General features: G+C 35.0%; 3 protein-coding genes and 1 long non-coding RNA gene across 4 annotated transcripts; 2 read left to right on the top strand and 2 right to left on the bottom strand.

Moving 5' to 3' along the window:
- The first annotated feature begins 851 nt into the window (after positions 1 to 851).
- LOC132066829 (putative late blight resistance protein homolog R1A-10) lies at positions 852 to 2764 on the top strand. The gene is made up of 2 exons (XM_059460034.1): positions 852 to 2661; positions 2757 to 2764. The coding sequence occupies exons 1-2, from the start codon at positions 852 to 854 to the stop codon at positions 2762 to 2764; spliced, it is 1818 nt and encodes a 605-aa protein (XP_059316017.1).
- LOC132057918 (putative late blight resistance protein homolog R1A-4) lies at positions 2754 to 21836 on the top strand. The gene is made up of 2 exons (XM_059450503.1): positions 2754 to 3462; positions 21353 to 21836. Exons 1-2 carry the CDS (start codon positions 2814 to 2816, stop codon positions 21427 to 21429), a joined length of 726 nt encoding a protein of 241 aa, XP_059306486.1. The 5' UTR covers positions 2754 to 2813; the 3' UTR covers positions 21430 to 21836.
- Positions 16615 to 17089, bottom strand: LOC132057937 (uncharacterized). The gene is made up of 2 exons (XR_009415171.1): positions 17032 to 17089; positions 16615 to 16921 (listed from the first exon to the last, which is right to left on the bottom strand). It is a non-coding gene; the product is annotated as an uncharacterized LOC132057937 (long non-coding RNA).
- Positions 18213 to 24148, bottom strand: LOC132057928 (NEDD8-specific protease 1-like). Its single transcript, XM_059450510.1, has 2 exons — positions 24028 to 24148; positions 18213 to 19461 (listed from the first exon to the last, which is right to left on the bottom strand). Exon 2 carries the CDS (start codon positions 19316 to 19318, stop codon positions 18635 to 18637), a length of 684 nt encoding a protein of 227 aa, XP_059306493.1. The 5' UTR covers positions 19319 to 19461; positions 24028 to 24148; the 3' UTR covers positions 18213 to 18634.

Here is a 24148-nt window from a genome sequence, read left to right as displayed (position 1 = left end):
AAGAAAAAGAAGAAAAAAGGAAATACATCCTAGACCTACCGTATGTATACACAATACTGCTAATGTAAAAATAATAATAAAAAACAACCACATTAAAAAAATAGAAAATATACATTGGTAACATAAATCATGATAAGTCTAGGTGAGAGAGAGTCTCATATTATCAGGAAAGACAGTGATGTAAAAGCACATGACAATAAAATAATAAAAAGACAAAGATTTCCTATGAAATGACTAATATACCCCCATATTTGACAGTTTTGCGCAAAAGATTTTTCCTTAATTTTTTTATTAAGGGACATGTACTGTGGACCCTTAAGAAAATTGGACCTTTAATCAATGCTCCCCCGCCCCAATTTGCTTCAAGCTTTTCAATTTTTGAGAGTCAAATTTTTTAATTTTGATTATGTGGTTAACAATAGAATTTTTAAAGTTTTCGAAATAAAATTTATATATTTGAAAACTACGTAAAAAAAAAAAATACTATAAATCACCATAATTAGTAATTTAAAATATTTAAAAGACATATGAAAGAATTATGATCAAAGAACAACTCGTCTGATTCGTTTAAAAATATCAAACAAATTTGGACGGAGGGAATATTGATTAAAGGTCCAATTTTCTTAAGGGTCCACAATACATGTCCCTTGATAAAAAATTTATTCGCTCCACATGGTTGGCCGCATCTTTGACTTATATTACTAAAAATGCTTAGTTTTTCTTTGGTTCTTTAACAACCAAATCTTTTGTGCTACCAAAGATCTAATAATTTTCAGCCTTAATCCTACAAGCCTGAGCAATTTTTTTAGTAAATTATAGCTAATATACTCTCTGAAGAATTAGAAACAAAGATGGCTGCTTATGCTGCTGTAACTTCTCTAATGGGAACAATACACCTGATTTCACAATCCAACTCATTACACCTTGAAAAGGACCACAAAGAACATTTGGAATCACTCTACGAGAAGGTCAGCTCTGTGCTAGAGTTTCTTGACAATTCTGATGATGAACCAATGAAGGCTTTGCAAGAAAAGGTAGAAGATTTAGCAAATGAAGTAGAACACGAAGTCGAATCTCAAGTATTACTGGTTATGGAGAAGGATGAACAGGTTCGAACAGAGGCAAATGAGAGGCTTCTTAAGATCTTGCGACAAGCTATACAAGACATGGATTCTGTGAAGAAAGAGTTCATCAAGCTGCAGAGGAGGAATAACAATTTGCTAGCTGGAAATCGTTCGCTTTCACCACGATTGCATGTTTCAACCCTTGAGAAGGACATGGTGGGGCACAGCAATGAACGAAAGCACATGCTAGATCTACTTACCGGACGCTCATCTCAACTGCAAGTCATCTCTATTGTTGGAATGGGCGGCATAGGTAAGTCAACTTTTGCCAAAAATATGTTTTCTGATTCCTCAATTGTGGGCTTTTTTGATGTTCGTGGATGGATTACTGTGTCCAAGGACTATAGTATAAGAAAGATGCTTCTATCCTTCCTTCAAGAGGCTATTGGCGTGAATGAAGAGCTTGATGAGAAAGAAGATGGAGAACTAGCTGATTGCTTGCAGAAAAGTTTAAAGAGAAGAAGGTATTTGATTGTTGTGGATGACATATGGAGCAGCGATGCCTGGGATGATATTAAACTATGGTTTCCAGATGACAGTAATGGAAGTCGAATATTGTTGACTACTCGGGACATTAACGTTGCTCAATACGCTAGCTCTCCCGAGGGACTTTTTCCAATGCGTTTCCTAGAGCCAGAGGAAAGTTGGAATTTGTTTTGCCAAAAGGCGTTCGGCAAAATATATTGTCCAGCTGAATTTGAGAGTGTCGGAAGGGAGGTTGTAGAAAATTGCAAAGGATTACCACTGATGATTTCGGTGGTTGCGGGGTCTCTTTCTAGGAAGAGGACGCTGCACGAGTGGGATGAAGTAGCTCAAAGTGTAAGCTCATTAGTAGACGTTGATGATTATCAACGTTGCTCAGGAGTGCTCGCTTTGAGCTACAAGCATCTTCCTTCACACTTGAAAGCTTGCTTTCTGTATTTTGGAGTTTTCAAAAAAGCTAGTGAAATTGCTGTGGAAAAGTTGATTCTATTGTGGATGGCAGAAGGACTCTTTGAGCTGAGGGGGATTGGGGAGTGGGAAAAAGTGGCTGCTAAAATCCTATATGATCTTATTGGTAAAAGTCTAATTGTTGTTAGCAAGCATAGTTTGGATGGAAATATCAAGACATGTAGGATTCATGATCTTCTCCATGATTTATGCTTGAGAGAAGCTGAAAGCGAGAATCTTTTGTACGTTCCAGATTCCTACATTTCTGACCCCGAAAGTGTTATTCAACATCGTCGGTGGGTTTCATTTCATTTAGAGGAAGATTGTTTTTTTGACTCTCTTACTTACAGTAAAACACGTTCTGTTTTTCTTTCGGGTATAGAGTTGGGCAGTACTATTGATTTAGGACTAGACCATTTCAAACTTCTTAGAGTATTGGACTTGGGGCGATTGCGCCGGAGTAGTCTCCCTGAGGGATTATCTTACCTGGTTTCCTTGAGATATTTGGCTATGTGGAATTTGAACACGACTAAATATCTACCAGTTTATAAGCTTCAAAATTTACAAACTTTTATTATGCGTGAAAGAAAAACAACAATAAAACCCGGTTGGTTTCACCTACCAAAGGGAACATGGAAAATGTCTCAATTGCGGCATCTCCACTTTCCAATCTTTTATTTGTGTTCTCCTCCAAACTACCAGGTTTTTGATAACTTGCAAAGTATTTATGGGTTGAGTCCTGATTGTTGCACCAAACAAATGTTTGAAGGGATTAAAAAAGTGAAAAAATTGGGAATTTGTGGCAGAACTGATGACTTTTGTCGTGAGCCCAAATCCCTAGATAATATTATATATTTACCTGAGCTAGAGGCACTTAAAATCGTAGTATACGACTCTAACACGGATGGTTTGGGTCATAAGCTTCAAGTTCCATGTCCGGATTCTTTCCCACCGAATCTCAAGAAGCTGACACTTCAAGGAGCTTATCAACCATGGAAGGCCATGACAATCATTAGCAAGTTGCCCAAACTCGAGGTGCTCAAATTGAAGGTTTATTGCTCCTTTGGTTGGAGACATGTAGGGGAAAATGTCTGGGAAGTATCAGAAGAGGGATTTCCTAAATTGAAATTCTTGCTCCTAGAGAACAGGGATCTTAAATACTGGAGGTCCACCGAGGATTCTTTCCCACTTCTGGAAAGCATAGTTATCAGAAATTGTCTCTCCTTACAAGAGATTCCTCAAGAATTTGTAAATAGTACGACACTGCAGCGAATTGAGTTACGGGGATGCACTCCTTCCCTTGTGGAATTCGCTAACAAGGTCCAAAAAGAGCAAGAGGAGTTGGGAAACAACATTCTTAAAGTTTATGCCTTTGACACAATCAACCAGAGGACACAACCTACCAGAGGTAAGTAAAATAATTAAAGAATGAATCTTCAACAACCATTATATGTTTTACCAATGATTGAGAATTCTCATTGATTTTGATGAAAATGTTTTGTGCATAATTCCTGGTATATTGTTTGATTGTAGTAAGATAGGCAAAATTGAGTACTCCATCTCTCCCAAAAAGATTGGCACTTTTAGATTTATTAGTCGTGAGTTATTCTTTGACCGGTAGTTTTTCATATGTCTATTAAATATTTTAAATTATTAATTATGGTAACTTATAGTACTTTTTACCTAGTTTTCAATAAAAAATAAAAGATTCTATGTTAAATCACACGGTCACAAATTAAAAAGTTTGACTTCAAAAACGAAAAAGTGTCAATCTTTTGGGACGAGAGGAGTAATTCATATGATTTATTACACGTGATTGGTCATTTTAGGGTCTTTTATTACTCCCTCTATCCCAAAAAGATTGGCATTTTCGCTTTTCGAGACTCAAACTTTTTAACTTTGATCGTGTGATTTAACATAGAATCTTTTATTTTTTCGAAATAAAATTTACATATTTGAAAATTACATAAAAAAGTACTATAAGTCACCATAATTAATAATTTAAAATGTTTAAAAGACGTATGAAAAATTACGACCAAAGAACAACTCGTTTCTATTTGGAGTCGAAACTTACAAAGTTGTCAATCTTTTTGGGACGGAGGGAGTATGATGTATTGGCTCTGTGAAAGGGTGTGTATAACAATCTTCACACATGGTACTAAATAATTCTATTGAGCTCGTTTATTTATCTACTTATTTTTTGGCAAAATGGAACTCAGTAAATAAATAAGTTGATGATATCTTAACATCTTCAGAGGCCTAGTCCATTAACCAAAATAAAAACAAAGCAACCTAGATAATATCGAAATATAAAGGAATTGAAAACTTAGATAAACGGTTATTTGGATCTGTAAAGTTCTATTTATGCCGTCTTTAACTATAGATGAAATAAAATTTAGCCAAATGTCTTCTACAACAAATAATTAATCTCTTATAATATAAATAACCTTGGTCGAAACGTTTGTTCTTTAATGTTGGGACAATTTGTGATAGAAATCGTAGAAATACAACAGATTATTTGTATCGACAGGGAACGTTTTTAAAAAAGGTTGTCTGGTTGAAGTTAGATAGGTTAAATCTTTAAAGGGAGTTTATGATTACGTGTTATGCCGAAGTTTCCTCAACTTAATAATCTCCCACTCTTAAAATGGTCATTGTGGGAAAATATCGGATTATATGAAGAAGTTAATGAAGAAGAAACCAAGGAAGATATGGAGAAGACGGAAGAAACAAAGGAAGATTGATCAAACGAGTTTTAAGGACTTGTCAAATGAAGGTCTTATGCCGTTCTTGATGGCCGTCCACACCTTGAATCGCTTGACTTACATCATTGTAATATAATCGATCTTCATGAAGGAGATTTAGGAAGGAGATGTAAACAACCGATTGTAGACCAGGACCCTCACGATTCCTCTTATGAATTCAATGCTGAAATTTGGGATTATTTACTCGCTTTATGAGCTTTTATTTGAGTTGTGGCCTTGTGAGATTTTCTTTTTGCCATTGGATTATGAAACAAAACAGTATTCCGTGTTTGCTTTGATTGAATGCAATTAGAGTAGACACCTACATCGGGAAGTCCCGTGAGAAATTCAATTTTCTTTTCAAGTTTCATTATTCTCCCCAATATCTAGAAATTCTTCTTGCTTTTATTAGTTTTCCAGCAGCATTCGTCTTCTATTTTGAAGTTGAGACCAGTTGTACAAAGTTCATAGAAGCGGATTTGAATTAAGAGGCATTAGAAATAACTCTTAAGAACTTTTACACTATATCTAATAGAACCTTTCTAGACTGGATTCTTGCTAGCTTGCTATAATCCTGTAAACACACAACACTTTAGTTGTTTCAAAAGAAAACAGATGAGAAATAACTCTTAAGAACTTTACACCATATCTATACTAGAATCTTTCTAGACTGCAGTACTCCTTAGGTTGCATACATCAACTACTATTGCTAATATTGTTACAACATGTATTACTTCTATTACTGTTACACAACAAAATATAATACTACTAGTGTCCTGTCTTTTCATCTTTACCTAATTACTAACTCAAGTAGCATAATGAAGTTTCTAAGAAGTTAATGAAGTTTTCTAATAAACAAATATGTTGGCCTTGCATCTTCTCTATCGCTCTTGCCCCTAACCACCCTCTTCATTTCTAATTTAACTATTGTCTCTGATCCCTTACTTCACCTTGATTGCTAAAGATTACATAGAAATTGTTGTCCGTTCTTTCCCTCTGATCAATTCATTTATATTGCATGAATGTTTATTTGATAAATTTTCAGCATCTCAAGGCAATGATCTAGCTCTAGCTATTGCCAGAAGTATGCTTGGATCACGGCACCTTGAGCTTATTGATCGTACCTAATTATTTCTTCCAACTTCCAATTAAATAGCAGCATTACTTATTTCCTCCTAATCATGCGTGAATCTGAGTTACTCTTTCCATTACTTATTTAGTATTAGTATCTTCCATTGCATTTGGTTAAAGTTAGACATCTAACATTGGCAAGTATTCGCAAAGTGAACTTCTCTTTGAACGGATGCTCAAACAAAAAACATATAAAAAAACCAATAAAAGAAATCCACTTGGGTCCAAAATTTTCATGTATTGCACAAAGATGCGCAGCCTAATGATCAATGAATTGGGTGTAACTCTTGGAGTTAGGGGTTTAAATATTAGTAGGAAAAAGTACTAGGTGATTTTTAACATTTGTCTAAGTGGTGAGCAAAGCTTCCCACTACGGCAATACTTGTGCTAGCCGGAAGTGGCAGCTACCCAAACCCAATGGAATTAGCCGAGACGTGCACAAGAAACAGGCTGGTTGAACACCACTGTTATATAAAAGCTCACGATCTCTTTAAGTCTCTGGACATTTTATTTATTCGTGAAGAGTACACGAGGCTTTAAGATCTTTGAAAAAAGTATTGATTTGAAGTAAAAATTGTTCAATTTTGCAGGATTTTGGTCATCAAAGTTAAAGGACTCAAGACAGCTTCTTTTACTAAATTAATATTGTGTGATAAACCTCTGTAAGTGGGATGATTGACATTTTGATGTTGATTCTTCTACTTTGAGTTTCAGTAACTTGGGTTGTGCATCACTCGATTAATTCCACCCATTTTCTCAACATGGATACGTGAAACATTGGGTGCATAGAAGTCAATTCTTGCGGTAACTCAAGCTCATAAGCCACTTGACCAATCCTTTGCAGGATCTTGTATGGTCCGATATAACTGGGACTAGATTTCCCTTTCTTTCCAAACCTCATGACACCCTTTATCGGTTAGACCTTTAGGAATACCCAATCAGGGGTGTCAATGGTTTTCAAACAACCGACTTGACCGACTGAATCGTACCATACCGAACCGATTTTTACGTTATTTTTAATAAAACCGACGAATTTTTATATATTATAACCGAACCGAATAATTAGGTAGGTTTTTTATTTTATAAAAATAAACCGAAAATATATCGAACCGTACCGAATAAGTTTATGTGTAAAATATATTTTATATATTAAGTTTAAATATATAAATTTTAAAATTTTCGCCTTGGGTTTGGAATGATGAAACGACTACAAGTCGGCAACATAATTAACACATAAGTTCCAACTCTAAAACATATTATACTACTCCAATTGAAATTAAATTAGTTTTAGCATCTCTAATAACTAGTAGCTACAAGGCATTCCAATGAACTTGGATAGAAAGCTACAAAGTATTAGATATCTTTCCTCTCGTATGATTTTTAACTTTTCTTATTGGATACTTAATCTTAGTAGTCTCAGTTCTTGAGTCTCATCTTGATCGGTTTTTTCACCCTCGTGCAATCCAAAATACATTTTTTGTTTTTTCTTAACATTAATTTACACTACTATAAAATAGTGGGATAAATCTCTATTTTTGTTGTCTTTCATGTTTTCTTGATTCATCACCTTTTAATCCGTAAAAATATCTAGAGATTTTCTGTCAATGTCCTATAGAAGTATGTATGATATTGTATCTTAATTTTAATAGTGACTATAACATGATGTTCGTTAAAAAAAACCCGAAAATTAATCGAACGGTACCGATACTGAAGAGAAACTGACATGATGAGACGGTTTCGGAAATTTCAATTTTTGTTCTACAAAATAAAATAACCGAAAATTTGGTACGATTTAAATTTTATAAAAATAACTGCCCGAACCGTACCATTGACACCCCTACACCCAATCATCAACCTGAAACTCTAAATCCCTTCACCGCACATCTAAATAGGACCTCTGGCGACTTTGAGCCGTTCACAAATGCTCCTGCATTAACTTGACTTTTTTCATAGCCCGATAGACTAAGGACCCGTTTGGCCATGAAATTTTTTCACTTTTTTCCTGAAAATTATTTCACTTTATTTGGAAATCAGTGTTTGGCCATGAAAATTCCAAATACAACTTGAAGTTGTATTTGGATTTTGAAAAACGACTAAAACCTTGTTTTCAATTTTTTCACTTGCAATACATTCAAACAACCAAATATTCTTTGCAAAAACAATAACCAAACACAACTCCATCCTCAACTCCAACTTCAACTCCAAAATTTCAAAATTCACACTTAATTTTTTTTTGCATAAAACTCACTATCCTGAAGTGTCTGCAACACTATTCTGAGATGTTCGATCAGTCTCACTACAGGAATACACCAAAATTTCATCAATAAAGACAATGACGAATAACTCAAGGCTTGAAGACCCCGTTCATATGGTCCATAAAAGTGGCTGGTGCATTTCCCAACCCAAATGACATGACAAGAAATTCAAAATGACCATAACGGGTTCTGAAAGCTGTCTTTAAAATATCAACTTCCTTAACCTTTAACTGATGATATCCTAATCTGAGGTCAATCTTTGAATAACACTGGCACCCTGAAGTTGGTCAAATAAATCATCAATTCTAGGGAGAGGATACTTGTTCTTAATGGTGACTTTGTTCAACTGATGATAGTCAATGCACATGCGTAAGGATGCATCTTTCTTTCAGACAAACCGGATTGGCACACCCCAAGGTGAGACACATGGCCTAATAAATCCCTTCTCGAGAAGATCTTTCAACTGGGCTTTTAACTCTTTCAACTCTGCTGGAGCCATTTTGTATACCGGAATAGATATCGTCTCAGTGTCGGAAAGTAGATCAATTCCAAAATCTATCTCCCTGTCGGGAGGAACTCCGGGGAGATCTTTTAGGAAAACTTCTGGAAACACATTAATGACTGGTATTGTAATGACCAATTGATCGTTATTGCACTTTTGACCCATTTACTCCCGTTGACCCTTACCCAAGTCCTGTCAAATGATTCTGACCCGCGGGGATGGGCAACACAATTTTTGAGGTAATAGAGCGAGTTTATTGTGATTTATGAGAATTAGAGCCTTAAAGTAAAAAACCTTTGACCAATAGTTGACTTTTGGGTAAACGGACCTTTTTCGAAAATTCGTCAATTCCGTGAGATTTGGAGGGTCGATTATGACTTGATGGGTGTTATACCCTATTTTAACTGAAGTCAAAATAGTTTATAACATTCCGGTAATCCGGGGTTGATTAAAGTTAGAGAGTCGCCACCTAATTATTTATGGTGAATTAGGGCACCTAAGGTTAATTAAAGTAATTATCTAAAGTTGATTTTATTTTAAAGTCTACGAAACTTAAGATTATAGGTAAGGATTCAGTTAGTCTAAAGGGAAGGTATTAGGCATCCTTTAAGACCCATTAACAATGGTTAACCGACCGTACTTAAGGTTAATTAATTAAGGTTAAAATGTAATATTTAAATATTTAAGAAAATATCTTGTAAGTATTGCTAAAGTTATTTTGAAGTAAAACTTGTAGAAGATAATAGTTGCATAAAAGAGTTTAGCTAAAAATAAACTAAAAGAAGCGGGACGTGTAATGTTTATATGTATTTGGAGAAAAGTGAGTTATGCCAACTCACCAATTAAAAAGAGTTATTGTAAGATTAATATTAAATAAATTTTAAAGGTTTCATAGAAAGACTATTAGTTTAATGTATATTGTGCGAAGCTTGTTTCAAATATGTATTTCAAGTGTTGGAAAGAAACTAAAGTGGAAGAGTTATCCGTTGAATTAGTTTGCCTTTTATTTCTCAGAAATAAGCTAACATTAGTGTAAAATTGGTGGTGTTTTGAAAATTCTAAGATGGTAAGAATGGAAAATGATCCCTTTAACCAAAGAATGTGTAGGCATGCTATTTGAAAATCAATTACTCCAAATAAATGTTATAGATACTATAAATAGTTTAGAACACAAATAGAAGAGAATGCAATTTGTGGAATTAACTACCCATTACTAAACTAAATCTCTTAATGTCACTAAGGTTCATCTAAATTAAGGAAATAAGACAAAGTAAAGAATCAGTCGTGCAAGGCAAATTAGAAATACATAACCAAATAAGATAGAGAAAAGAATGTCGGATCTAGCCCATTTAGGCCCAACTATTGCGGACTGTTTACACTGCTGGGCTTTGGCCCAGATTTTAACACGACTGCAATGCCATTTATGCCATATGGGCCTCGGCCCAGAATTTGTTTGCTGCGAACGGAAGGCTGACTCGAGAGGAGGATTTTGTTGGGCTTTTAGCCCAACACCGAATATGGGAGGCGACGAATCCCTTGGACTCGTATGCTAGATAATCATGCAAAAGAAAAAATGAAGGAAAAAGGATTAGTACATAATCCACAAATAAGGTTAAACATGTATAATTAAATTCAAAACAGGCCAATAGATTTCAGCTAAAACAGGGACTGCCTATGGCTAATATATTAATGTCTTCTAAACAAGCAACAAGAAAAGAAGTTAAGCAAGTATGGCAGATGTAGCAGCAAGATAACAATAACATCATGAGAGCATCCTTATCAGAAGGGATTTTAAAGGCTCGACAATTTCGCAAGAGGGCATCAGTAAACAGAGCAGAAAACTTAGCTCAAAAAATGTAGCAAAAACTCAAGTCCGAATGCAACAGAACTCAGTTCAAAAGGGCAGCAGTTATTCCTTTCAAGAATACACCAGTTATTATGTTCAAACAACAACTAAGCAACAAGCCAAATAAAGAAGTTTGAAACTTTAAATAAAGTAGCAATGTGGCCAAAAATTGTCCCAGGAACGCAGCTGATTTTAGTTTCAAACGTGCAGCTCAGTTGGACAAAATGTAACAATTGACTTAATGATAGAAATTAACTCAAAGTACCCAACATTCAGCAACATTCGGGCTAACAATCCATACAGAGAAGAGGTGTATTTAGATGCACTGTGGAACTATATGCTTAATCCGTAGTACAGTACAAGAAACTCAACCGACATTCTTCACACAAACAAATTGAATAAAACATGCTTGTCATTTTTAATCTTTTAAGACACAGTTGCTTTATAATGACTTCAGTCCACACGGAAAGCAGACTGGACTAATAACTCAACACCAATTCACACAAAACAGCAACATTCGACAGGGATATTCATATTTGTAAATGGACGTATTCAACAAACGTAGAGAGGGGCTAACAGATTCAAACACAGGGACTAGTTCGTTATATTGTATATACGTGCTCCAAATTCTCAAACATTCACAATGCACTGATGATTTGGTCGAACTGGAAAAAGCCACTGGGCAGAATTTGGTGGAATGAATAATGCACAAAGTTGATGTTTCACGAAACAAAGAAATTCTACCATGTCGTAACACATCGTAGAGGCAGTTTAAGAGACAGAACACGAGTGGTATACACGATATTCAGGACCTAAAAGCTAATAAGAAGCAGTTACATGTAGAGACAATCATCCGTATTTGCCCCCTAAACCACTTCAAATGGATTACATAGTTATAAGGACATAGCAGGCATGGACATTACAATTTACATACAAAGCTAGCAGACAAATGGAATACAAGTTTGGCCAAGTTTAGACTAATTTTTTTAAAAGGAAAGTGATGCATTGCGAATTCAGGTACAGTTTGAAATAAAACAAATATGAATCATGGAGAGGAGGCAGCAGGGGAGAGCCACATGGCGCATAAAAAGATCAGTCCATCATAGTCTAAATTAGGCCCTCAGAATAAACACACCAAACTTGAACATTGTTTTCTAATCCTTTTATATGTGCTAGATTCCTTCGACAAGCTCAATAGACATAGAAGAGAATTATCATGAGCAAATTTTAAAGAGTGCTATGTCATGAAGATTGGAAATTAACAATGCACACTTAATCACAGATTCAACGCGATACAGACAGACTAAAACAACACACAAACTGACACCTTAACCTCATGCTCAGGTCACGATATCAAACTAATATTTGTTAGACACTTAGACATAACAGACAGGACTGAATTAAACTTTCAGTGATTTAATGCAGTCTCAGGACTTGATTGGTACAAAACATATGCAGTAGCAATCCTCTAAATCACAGAAGAACAAACGACCAATATTCACTGCCACTGTTTCATATTAGCATTAATCAAAACAGAAAACTTAAACTTACGGATGAAAGACAATTATGGAGATGGTTCAGTGCCGATCTGTTTTAATCACATACACAATATACCTAAGATATACACACCAATGTGTGTATATCATGTATATCGAATGTATACCTTCTTGAATTGATAACCCTGTGTATATCCTATGTATGTTCGGCTATAAATAGGTTCTAAGTCCTGGAAATTCCGTCTAAACATGTAAACTACAACATACGTCTTCAAATTCATTTTAGCAATTAATATTCTATCCTAACAGCTCCCAAACATCAAACAAATAACGTGACGACAAAGAAACTACATAACTACTAAAAATATAGCAGAATAAGCTAAAAGGTTTAACCAAAACAGAAACTAAAGACTATAAATATTAAATGTATCGAGGTTTACCTTTTTTGTGTGCAATGAACTAGGGCGTCGGGGTCTCGAATCTATGCTCTAACTCGAACGAACTCGATGATCCCGATTAAAGTAACTAAAGCTTCAAAACGAAAAATGAAAATAGAGTAGTTGTCCCCCACGGCTAAAGTTCACCGGAAGGAAAATTGAATTTGGAAGATGGATGGTCTGTGTCCCTCAAAAAACACTGAATCTCCTCTTTTTTTAAAAAAAAAAAAAACGCTGGATTATTGTTTTTTTTTTTTTTCCTCTAAACGTTGAGTAAAATTCCCCCTTTTATAGAAAAATATGAGGAGAGAGGGAAGCGTATGAGAGAGAGGAGCGGGGGACAGAGAGGGATGAAGGAGACAGAGGAGGGATGGAGGAGACGGAAGAGCAGGTGAGAGCGTGAGTGAGAGAGAAAGAGAAGGAGAACAGAAAGACGTTGGGGAGGGGGTGTGCGGTGGTGAGAGGATAAAGAGATAAGGGATTAGGGTAAAAAAATAAGGGATGGGCTGGACCGGGTCGGGTAGTTGAGGTAGGAATTGGGCTCAGATGTTGATCCGAAAATATGGGCTAGTGGGGTGATTATTTGGGCCATTTATTAGGCTGAAATTGTTGATCCTTCCTCCTCTATTTAATTATTTCTTGGGTTTCTAATTTAATAACTAGTACAATATATACTATGATAATTAATGATTAATATGTAGAAAAATAAGGATTTAACAAAGTGTTGTCTTGTAATTAATTTAATGAGTCCAATCCCGAAAATGAAATGATGACGAACAATTTAAAATTTATGATAAAGTAATACTAGTAATGTTGATAGTAGAGTAGTGAAAAATGAAATTAATGATATTAATAGTAATAGCAGTAAAAAAATAATAGTGAAAATAAAGTGTTTAGCTTGTCAATGAATTTAGAAGGTCTCAAAAAATAGAATCAAATAAACCCAAATAGGGTGTCAACAAATTACGGTATTTAATCGAGTCTTAAAGACCAGAGTGTTTCTCACTATTGGTTGGAAAGTTAGTTTTTGGTCGTTGGGGGGTTGATCCGGTCAAATAGACCTCCGATGGAAAATTCGAGGCCACGAGTGAGTCCGTAGCATGTTTTTACTATGCGTGCCTATTTATATTGTATCTGGGAGGTCTCGGGTGGAGGCAGTATTTGGGGTGAAACTTGGTGAAAAACTAGAATTCTGTTAGTCCTAGTGTCTCGCCCCAGCGGACCCACCTCAGCGAGGCTTGGTCCGCAGGTGCGAATTTCTTGTTACGTTACTGAGATCCGCCTCAGCAGATGGTCCTCCGCAGAAGCGGAACCCCTTACATTGGAGCGCGAATCGCTGAATCAGAATCATTAAATGCCCTAATTCGAACCATTTCTTTCCCATTCCAAAAATTAATTCTCCAAGTGACTCAAAGGCGATTTGAAATGTATTCAGAGTTGATTCATCTTGGGGTAAGTCTCCTTCATCTTGTTCTTATTTATTTACCTTCCTAAGCTAGAAATCTATGATGGGATCTAGAAAAGCTAGTTGGAGAAGATGAGTCTTAACCTTAAGTGTGTTAATTGAATTTTAGGCCATGAATGTGAGTTTAATTGATGAATCTTGCTATTCTGATCATGGAATCTTGTGAGTTAGTAAATGATAAGCTTGAATCTCTAACTTGGGTTGAGGAGTTAATTATGGAAAACTAGGGTTTATGCCTAAATTGAGAATTTTATCTTGAATGATGAAATTGATCAATAATTGAGTTTAATTTGCAATTGAAGAGTAGAATTGAACTTCTAGAATGTTGGGTTACCTTTTCCACTCTTGAAATACCCATTTTACCCTTGTGGGTCTGATTTCCCTCCTTTCTTTAGTTGATTTTTTATTCAAAGGAATGTGTAGCAATATGGGTACCGTTATTCCCCGTTTCTAATTTAGATTTCTATAATGACTAGATTTGAGTATTCGAAGGCTCTTCGGAAGGGCAAGACTCACATTTGATGGTTCGTTTAACCAACTCAGCATCGAGGTAGGTTACGACTTACCTTTCGATTAGACTTCAATTAGCGAAACATATGTAGAATTTAATTATTGACATTTAAAAGTATGTTCATCAGCATGAAGTCATTTTATATTTTAGATTGGTAATGTCGATGACTTTATTACGCGTATCACGAGTTGGGATTGTTCGCACACTATATTGTTGTTGTGATGCATTCACCTCTCACCTACCTTGCTACTTATCATCGATAAAGGAAAGAACAATGATTTAGGATTGGTATTGGGATGTGTGTTCATATAGAGGCGAGAATGCGATTTGAATATGATTTACACTTGATATTGATATCATGCATAGCATTCATACACATTCTACATGATTCATTGATATGAACTGTGATTTGATATTAACAATGATAAGTGAGGAAGTAAAACATCCAAGGCTTCTTATTGTGGTGTTTGCTACATGCATACCTCATATAGCACCTCATGCATATATTACTTGATGTTACCTATGTGGTCCGAAGGGAAATTGTTCCGGACGTGGCATTGCACACATTTGGGGTTAAGTTTGTATTGGTAAATAATTTACGGATGTTGTTATGGTTATTCATCCCCATGATCACACATGAATTCGACATTCATGCATACATTTCATCCTACATTTCTCATGGTATGTGATGTGGTCCCAATGGATAAATTGATGGAAAAAGATTATAGAAATGTATGATGAGAAAGTGAAGGATAAAAGTCACCTCTAGGCTGTGTGCGAAGTGGCTAGTGTTGTGGAAGTCATCTCTGGATGTGCGGGAGTGGCTAGTCTCAGGAAGTCATCTCTGGTCGAAGTGCGGACTAGTACATGGACTTCGCAGGTCCCCCATGGGTCATGACTATCGAGACGTGGATTTTTTCCGTCCGTAGCAAGTGTTATCTCTGCGCTGGTCGTTGCATCAGACCCGCATTTATATTACCTCTCGTTACGGTCCGCTTACGCTCGCACATGGTTCATTGCATGAACAAAATGCAGTCTCACCAATTTGAAGATTAATTATTTAAAATCTTAAATAAAATTCGCAGAACGGTACTCCCCCCGAGGATTTCCACCTCCGGCATAGGATCCCCCTAACGCGGTTTACGCATAACAAGGTCTCATAACTTATTTGTCAAATGTGTTTATATGTATAAATTTTGAGAGATGCATATTCATGGATAGTAATTTAGAAAGAAAAAAATGTAGATTTTTTATTTAGCTTTAGGGAGTGTTTACTTTTGAAAATCATTTTTAGCATTTCAAATCATATCTTTAATTCAATTAATGAATTAAGTCAATTTAAAGATTAATTATAAAAACAATTTAAATAAAATCTTAATCCGCTAATGAACTCATTTGTTTTTAACTCAAAAGATATAAGATCTTCAAGTTATTTAACAGTAAGTGTTTGAACCTTTGGCCCTTTATGTTGAAAACTTATGCTAAAAAAGTAGGGATTTCTACATGGTGTAGATAACATTTGGCCTTATTTATATCTAGTATCTAACATTTTATTCCATAAAAATTTGTATAACTTTATTTGTCAAATTAAAAACCAACCGTTTATCTCTCTCTCTCTCTCTATGTCTTCTCTCTCTCTCTCTCTCTATAAATTTTGAGAGATGCATATTCATGGATTAGTAATTTAGAAAAAAAAAAAAAATGTACATCTCTCTTTATTTAGCTTTAATTTTTGGATCTCTCTCGCTCTCTCTCTCTTTCGAAAATCATTTTTAGCATTTCAAATCATATCTTTAATTCAATTAATGAATTAAGTTATAATTTGACTAATTATGAAGGAATAAATCTTATTTCTTGTATACAAATGAATACGATTTATTAAGACTTTGAATTATAATTATAACTCAACTTTCATTAATTTTTTATCAAAATTCGTAATGAACTCATTTGTTTTTAACTCAAAAGATATAAGATCTTCAAGTGAATACAAAGAAAAGAATTTTTGATTTAACAGAATAAGAATGTTTTTCGAACCTTTGGCCCGATTTAAAACTTGAAAACTTATGCTAAAAAAGTAATTGGACTTCAAGTTTCACAAATTCATTTATTTTACAGAAAAAAAAGGTATTTGAACCTCAAATTAAAAAAAAAAAAAAATTGCTTTGAAGAAAAGGGTGATTGGGCTTAAACCCGGTGAATTCTGCCATTTCATTTTGGTGGAATCCAAATAATTGCTAAAAGACACCACTTGATTCCAACGTTTTTTTGAATGAAAAAAAAAAAACACAATTACTATGATGGCAAACTTGGATACGTAACTTAGAAAGGGTGTCTGCCTCTTGTGCAACTTCTAACATTTTTCAATTCATTTACATCCTAATTTTGAAAGCCAAATCATTTGTGATAAGATAAAAGAAAACATGATCAAACTAGTCCATAGTGTGGCGACTATATTTTCACATTCTGCTCTGGGAAATCATCTGGTTTAAGTAAAAACAAGAGTAAAAACGTTAGTCATTTTCTTGTACATCCACACAAATACAAGCTGCAAAAAGGAAAAAATATAAGCAAAGAGAAGGAAATTAGCTACTGGCGCTCATAGCCCAATTTTTGCTTCGACGAGGCTGCTGCACTGCTGGTATTAATGTAGAAAATGAAGGAAAGGTTGGGGCCAAAAGGAGATAGATTCAGATAATATTATGTTTGTGAATATTAAAGTCAAAAGTCCATTTAGCTATCAACAATTTAAAAAAAAAAAAAAAAAAAAAGTTCATGCATAGAAAATGAAGGAAAGGATTAGCATATAAACCAAAAGGAGCTAGTAGTAGTACTAATCTTAACATGGAGATAGACTCAGACAACACAGATTTTGTGTATTAAAGTCAAAAGTCCATTTAGCTATCAACAATGAAACTTGAAATTTAGATGGTACATCACTGGAGCTTAAATCATTTTAAAAGAACGGAAAAGGGCCAAAATTACCCCTGAACTTTGAGAAATGGTTTATTTATACCCTTCGTTATACTATTGGGTCAATTATGCCCTTACCGTTATACTATGGTCCAAATTTACCCCTAATCTAAACGGACTGCCACGTGTCCTAATCCTAGGCATTTTGGCCATTTCCCCCCCAATAATTTTTTACCCCACCCAAATAAACCCAACCCGACCCGCTCTCCTTCAATTTTTTGCCCGTTCCTTTTGTCATTTCCTTTTGGTATAAGAATTGTGGTTCAGAGGCCACCTCTGAGTAACATATTTGCTGGTAGAAGCCCCTTTCTTGTGGAAGTTGCAACATTTGAGAAACTATGAGCTCTTTTGCATTTTTGTAACATCAACTAGGATTATTTTCTATGATTTGCTTCAGTTAGTCCTTCGTTGTAATCAGCTTGATTCTCTGTCGAAATGATGTCAAGAGACACCAGTTAGAAAATTCGCATATTCACACCAAAGCCTTCAGTTTTGCTTTAAATAGACTCTTAACACTGGCCACCTCGAGACAAACTAGTAACCAAATTCAGGTGCTTCATGAAGGAGAACGGGTCGGGTTGGGTTTATTTGGGTGGGGTAAAAAATTATTGGGGGGGGAATGGCCAAAACGCCTAGGATTAGGACACGTGGCAATCCGTTTAGATTAGGAGTAAATTTGGACCATAGTATAATGGGAAGGGCATAATTGGCCCAATAGTATAACGAAGGGTATAAATAAACCATTTCTCAAAGTTCAGGGGTAATTTTGGCCCTTTTCCGTTAAAAGAAAGAAACAAAATATGTCTTAAGCCAATCAATTAGCAACCACAGAGAATAACAGAACTTCGAACAAGGAAAACAGAGAAAATCTTATGGATCCACCAAACGGGTTTCTTTGCACAGAAAGCTTAAAGGAACACTAAATAATAGTTCGTTCATTATGCACACTCACAAAAGGTAAAAGATACCTCACCTATTATGGATTACGACAGTGTCTTTTCGACAATGAATATTAATATCATTTTATCAAAATTGAGATACTATATTCCTAGTTTCCCCCATTAGCTTTCTTTTGAAATAACAAATCTTTCCTGGAAATCCAAAAAGATTGAGAGAGACAACTGACCGTCAAGCGTCACGTTGGTCTCTGCTGGAAATTTAAACCTCACCTAGTTTTTTTGGTCTCTGCTGGAATTGTAACCTCGTTCCCTGATTTTCATCCACTATGCCACACTCTTGGGTGCAGCCATCAGACCTTTTATTAACCCCAGAATCCCATTACGCATCTCAGAAACAGCACTTGGACTGAGCTGTTCCAAATGGGAGAACCATAAAGCATTTGCATCTTGGGTTCCACTGCTTGCACACCACTGACAGATGACTCGCACAATAGCTAAGACATACACGCCACAATCATAACCGTTGACTTGCTTTGGCGTGTCCGGACACTCTCTATAAGTGGCGTTGGATGCTGTATAAGGAAGAGTAACCTTGTATACCTGTTTGGAATGATACTCATTCATGCACCCGGAGCTGCTGTCATGATGTACAAATACATTGGAGTTTCTATCAAAAGCCAGTAAGCTCCAATGACTCCCACCTTCAGCCATGCACACGTCAGAATTATCGTTGATAGGTAAGAGAATCAACTTCCTTCGAGAAAGATGAAGTGGTTCTATAAAATCCTTCAGGCTTGCAGGATCAGGACACTCTTTAATCCAGAAAGCAATAGAAGGTGGTACCAGTAATATGTCGTCAGATGGAAAGAGTGAGCTGAGATAGCTAAAATAGAACTCAATGATGCGGTCATTGAGATAATTAGGACCATTGAGAATGTCCAAATCTGATCGCCTGAGAACGACATCGTTGTAGCTGAGAATCTTCTCATCTGCTTTGGATTTAGCCATGGCGCCAATGATAACTCTTGAATGGAATCCTTCAAATGGTCTTGAATGTCCCAATTGAAGATCTTGAAATAAGCTTTACAAAATGGAGTACAAGTGTAGCACTGACAAAGGAAGAGCCGAGCAAAGTGTTTGTGGGTTGCGTCCTGATTGTTGCACAAAACAAGTGTTTAAAGGGATTAAAAAAGTGGAAAAATTGGGAATTTGTGGCACAATTGATGACTTTTGTCCCAAATCCCTAGATAATATTATAGATTTACAGGAGCTAGAGGCACTAAAAATCGTAATATATTGGCATCATGAGCTTCCAGTTCCATGTCCGGGTTCTTTCCCACTGAATCTCAAGAAGCTGACACTTCAAGGAGCTTATCAACCGTGGAAGGCCATGACAATCATTAGCAAGTTGCCCAAACTCGAGGTGCTCAAATTGAAGGTTAATTGCTCCTTTGGTTGGGAGCATGTAGGGGAAAATGTCTGGGAAGTATCAGAAGAGGGATTTCCTAAATTGAAATTCTTGCTCCTAGAGAACAGGGATCTTAAATACTGGAAGTCCACCGATGATTCTTTCCCACTTCTGGAAACCATAATTATCAGAAAGTGTCGTTCCTTACAAGAGATTCCTCAAGAATTTGTAGATAGTACGACACTGCAGCGAATTGAGTTACGGGGATGCACTCCTTCCCTTGTGGAATTCGCTAAGGGGATCCAAAAAGAGCAAGAGTATTTTTCGGGAAAAAGCTTTCAAGTTTATGCCTTTGACACAATCAACCAGAGGACACAACCAACCAGAGGTAAGTAAAATGATTAAAGAATGAATCTTCAACAGCCATTATATGTTTTACCAATGATTGAGAATTCTCATTGATTTTGATGAAAATGTTTTGTGCATAATTCCTGGTATATTGTTTGATTGTAATAAGATAGGTAAAATTGAGTACTCCCTCCGTCCCAAAAAGATTGACACTTTTCGCTTTTCCAGAGTCAAACGAGTTATTCTTTGACCGGTAGTTTTTTCATATGTCTTTTAAATATTTTAAATTATTAATTATGGTGACTTATAGTACTTTTTACATAGTTTTCAATAAAAAATAAAAGATTCTATGTTAAATCACACGGTCAAAATTAAAAAGTTTGACTCTCGGAAAGCGAAAAGTGTCAATTTTTTTGGGACAGAGGGAGTAGTTCATATGATTTATTACACATGATTAGTCATTTTAGGGTCTTTTATTACTCCCTCTATCCCAAAAAGATTGGCATTTTCGCTTTTCGAGACTCAAACTTTTTAACTTTGATCATGTGATTTAACATAGAATCTACTATTTTTTCGAAATAAAATTTACATATTTGAAAATTACATAAAAAAGTACTATAAGTCACCATAATTAATAATTTAAAATGTTTAAAAGACGTATGAAAAAATTACGATCAAAGAACAACTCGTTTGACTCTCGAAAAGCGAAAGGTGCCAATCTTTTTGGGACGGAGGGAGTATGATGTATTGGCTCTGTGAAAGGGTGTGTATAACAATCTTCACACATGGTACTTAATATTTCTATTGAGCTCGTTTATTTATCTACTTATTTTTCGGCAAAATGGAACTCAGTAAATAAATAAGTTGATGATATCTTAACATCTTCAGAGGCCTAGTCCATTAACCAAATTAAAAAGAAAGCAACCTAGATAATATCGAAACATAAAGGAACTGAAAACTTAGATAAACAGTGACTGGTAAAGTTCTATTTATGCCAGATAACTATAGATGAAATAAAATTTAGCCAAATGTCTTCTACAACAGCATTAATCTCTTATAATATAAATAACCTTGGTCGAAACGTTTGTTCTTTAATGTTGGGACAATTTGTGATAGAAATCTGTTAGAAATACAACAGATTATTTGTATTAGCAGGGGAACGTTTTTAACAAAGGTTGTCTGGTTGAAGTTAGATAGGTTAAATCTTTAAAGGGAGTTTATGATTACGTGTTATACTGAGTTTCCAACTCTAATAATCTCCCACTCTTAAAATGGTCATTGTACAGAGTCAGATTCAGGTGAAGTTAATGAAGAAGAAACCAAGGAAGATATGGAGAAGACAGAAGAAACAAAGGAAGATTGATCAAACGAGTTTTAAGGACTTGTCAAATGAAGGTCTGCATGCCGTTCTTGATGGCTGTCCACACCTTGAATCGCTTGACTTACATCATTGTTATATAATCGATCTTGATGAAGGAGATTTAGGAAGGAGATGTAAACAACTGATTGTAGACCTGAAGGACCCTCATGATTCCTCTTATGAATTCAATGCTGAAATTTGGGATTATTTACTCAGTTTTATGAGCTTTTATTTGAGTTGTGGCCTTGTGAGGTTTTCTTTTTGCCATTGGATTATGAAACAGTAGTATTCCAGGTGTTTGCTGATTGAATGCAATTAGAGTAGACATCTACTGGGAAGTCCTGTGAGAAATTCAATTTTCTTTTCAAGTTTCATTAATCTCCCCAATATTTAGAAATTCTTCTTACTTTTATTAGTTTTACAGCAGCATTCGTCTTCTATTTTGGAGTTGAGACCAGTTGTACAAAGTTCATAGAAGCGGATTTGAATTAAGAGGCATTAGAAATAACTCTTAAGAACTTTACACTATATCTAATAGAACCTTTCTAGACTGGATTCTTGCTAGCTTGCTATAATCCTGTAAACACACCAACACTTTAGTTGTTTCAAAAGAAAACAGATGAGAAATAACTCTTAAGAACTTTGCACCATATCTATACTAGAACCTTTCTAGACTGCAGTACTCCTGAGGTTGCATACATCTACTACTATTACTAATATTGTTACAACATGTATTACTTCTATTACTGTTACACAACAAAATATACTACTACTAGTGTCCTGTCTTTTCATCTTTACCTAACTAACTCAAGTAGCATAATGAAGTTTCTAAGAAGTTAATGAAGTTTTCTAATAAACAAATATGTTGGCCTTGCATCTTCTCTATCGCTCTTGCCCCTAACCACCCTATTCATTTCTAACTTAACTATTGTCTCTGATCCCTTACTTCACCTTGATTAGCATATAAACCAAAAGGAGCTAGTAGTAGTACTAATCTTAACATGGAGATAGACTCAGAAAACACAGATTTTGTGTATTAAAGTCAAAAGTCCATTTAGCTATCAACAATGAAACTTGAAATTTAGATGGTACATCACTGGAGCTTAAATCATTTTAAAAGAAAGAAACAAAATATGTCTTAAGCCAATCAATTAGCAACCACAGAGAATAACAGAACTTCGAACAAGGAAAACAGAGAAAATCTTATGGATCCACCAAACGGGTTTCTTTGCACAGAAAGCTTAAAGGAACACTAAACTTTTTTTTTTTTTTTTTTGAACTTAGCAGAGGCACAACAAACAGAGATTGGGACCATGAACTTCAAGCTATACCATAAACATGGACTCGGATTCTGACTTAAACTATCAGCCAAACAAACACCTCAAAGAAAACAACACCTCAAACATAGATTATACCTTAAGAGATCATAATAACCATCATTTTGCTTCTTTAAACAGGGAAGCAAAAGAGGACTGAAACAAAAAACCACTGTTTGGACCTAATCAGGTTAATTTAAATTAGACACAAACTTCTACATAAGATCTCTCGAAACTTAGCAAGTTAAACTTAGTCATTACTGAGGGAAAAACATAATCCATTTTAGAACTTAGGACAGATCCAAGGTGATTCTCAGAATAAAGAAAGCATTTTCTTTTTTTTATGGCTATGTATTATGGAGAAAGCACAAAAATTTCCCACTTAACAGGGAGGTAAACACTCTTGTTCTAAAAAATAGAAACTGAATCCTCACAAGATCTAGCAGCCCAAATCTTTGAATAAGTTCATCCGTTTAGACTAAATTCATTTAAACATATAAAGAACACATAAGAAAAGTTGTAAACGATTCATGATACTATAAATTTGAAGATGGAAATAAGCTCAACAAGGTGCAGAAATACATGCATTCATACATACGAAACACATACGCACAGAACCATATAAAGAAGGAAAGCAACAGAAGACCAACAATGTATTCTATACTACATGGGAAGTAGTGAACTATAACAAACAAAAACCGAGAAAAGGATTTTAATAATGAGTATAAAGTTGGAGTTTAATCAGGCAGGCATTTGTAGAGCTAACAAACAGAAAATGTAAACAGAAAAGGAGCTAAATCATCTAAACCAATAAAACTTAATCATGAACAACTACTCAATGTTTTAATCTAAACTTAGCCCTTTTTTAGATTAAAGAAGGCTGATTAAGGTAGATGATAATACTTAAAAATTAGCCCTTTTTTAGATCAAAGAAATAAAAATTCGGGTGATTAAGTTTCTCTTTTTATCCAACCTCTTAGGGCTTTTTGGTTGGAAAAAAAAAATAATTCATTCCAACTTTAGCTACTGCAATATATATATAATATATTGACTAAGGAACATAACGAAAGAGCATATTAAACAGCAACCTTAATATATTTAGCTAAAAAAAATCGGGATAGATTAGAGTGTTTTTTTTAAATGGTAAAAAAAAACACAGAACTGAAAAATGAAAGAATACTAAAACAAAGAGGAAAATTACTTTAAAAAAAAAAAAAAAAAAAACTAACACAAAACTATAGTGGGCAGAAAACTAAAAGTTTAAAAAAATGACGAGAAAAATTACCTGTTGAAGGGATTTAGGGTACGTTTGGCTGCTGGTTGAGGAAAATGAAAGCTGAATTGGTTTTTTGGAGGATAAAAGACTAAGAGCCTGTTTGGATGAGCTTAGCCCAACTTATTTTTTT

Source organism: Lycium ferocissimum, chromosome 1, assembly GCF_029784015.1.
Source record: "Lycium ferocissimum isolate CSIRO_LF1 chromosome 1, AGI_CSIRO_Lferr_CH_V1, whole genome shotgun sequence".
NCBI classification, from domain to species: Eukaryota; Viridiplantae; Streptophyta; class Magnoliopsida; order Solanales; family Solanaceae; genus Lycium; species Lycium ferocissimum.
The sequence above is the reverse complement of the archived record's forward strand: the minus strand, read 5'-3'. Positions and strand labels throughout refer to the sequence as shown.

Coding starts and splice junctions, on each gene's coding strand:
- LOC132066829 (XM_059460034.1), top strand. CDS start 852: ATGGCTGCTTATGCTGCTGTAACTTCTCTAATGGGAACAATACACCTG.
- LOC132057918 (XM_059450503.1), top strand. CDS start 2,814: ATGTTTGAAGGGATTAAAAAAGTGAAAAAATTGGGAATTTGTGGCAGA. Junction 3,463..21,352: donor GAGGACACAACCTACCAGAG/GTAAGTAAAATA, acceptor GTCATTGTACAG/AGTCAGATTCAGGTGAAGTT.
- LOC132057928 (XM_059450510.1), bottom strand. CDS start 19,318: ATGGCTAAATCCAAAGCAGATGAGAAGATTCTCAGCTACAACGATGTC.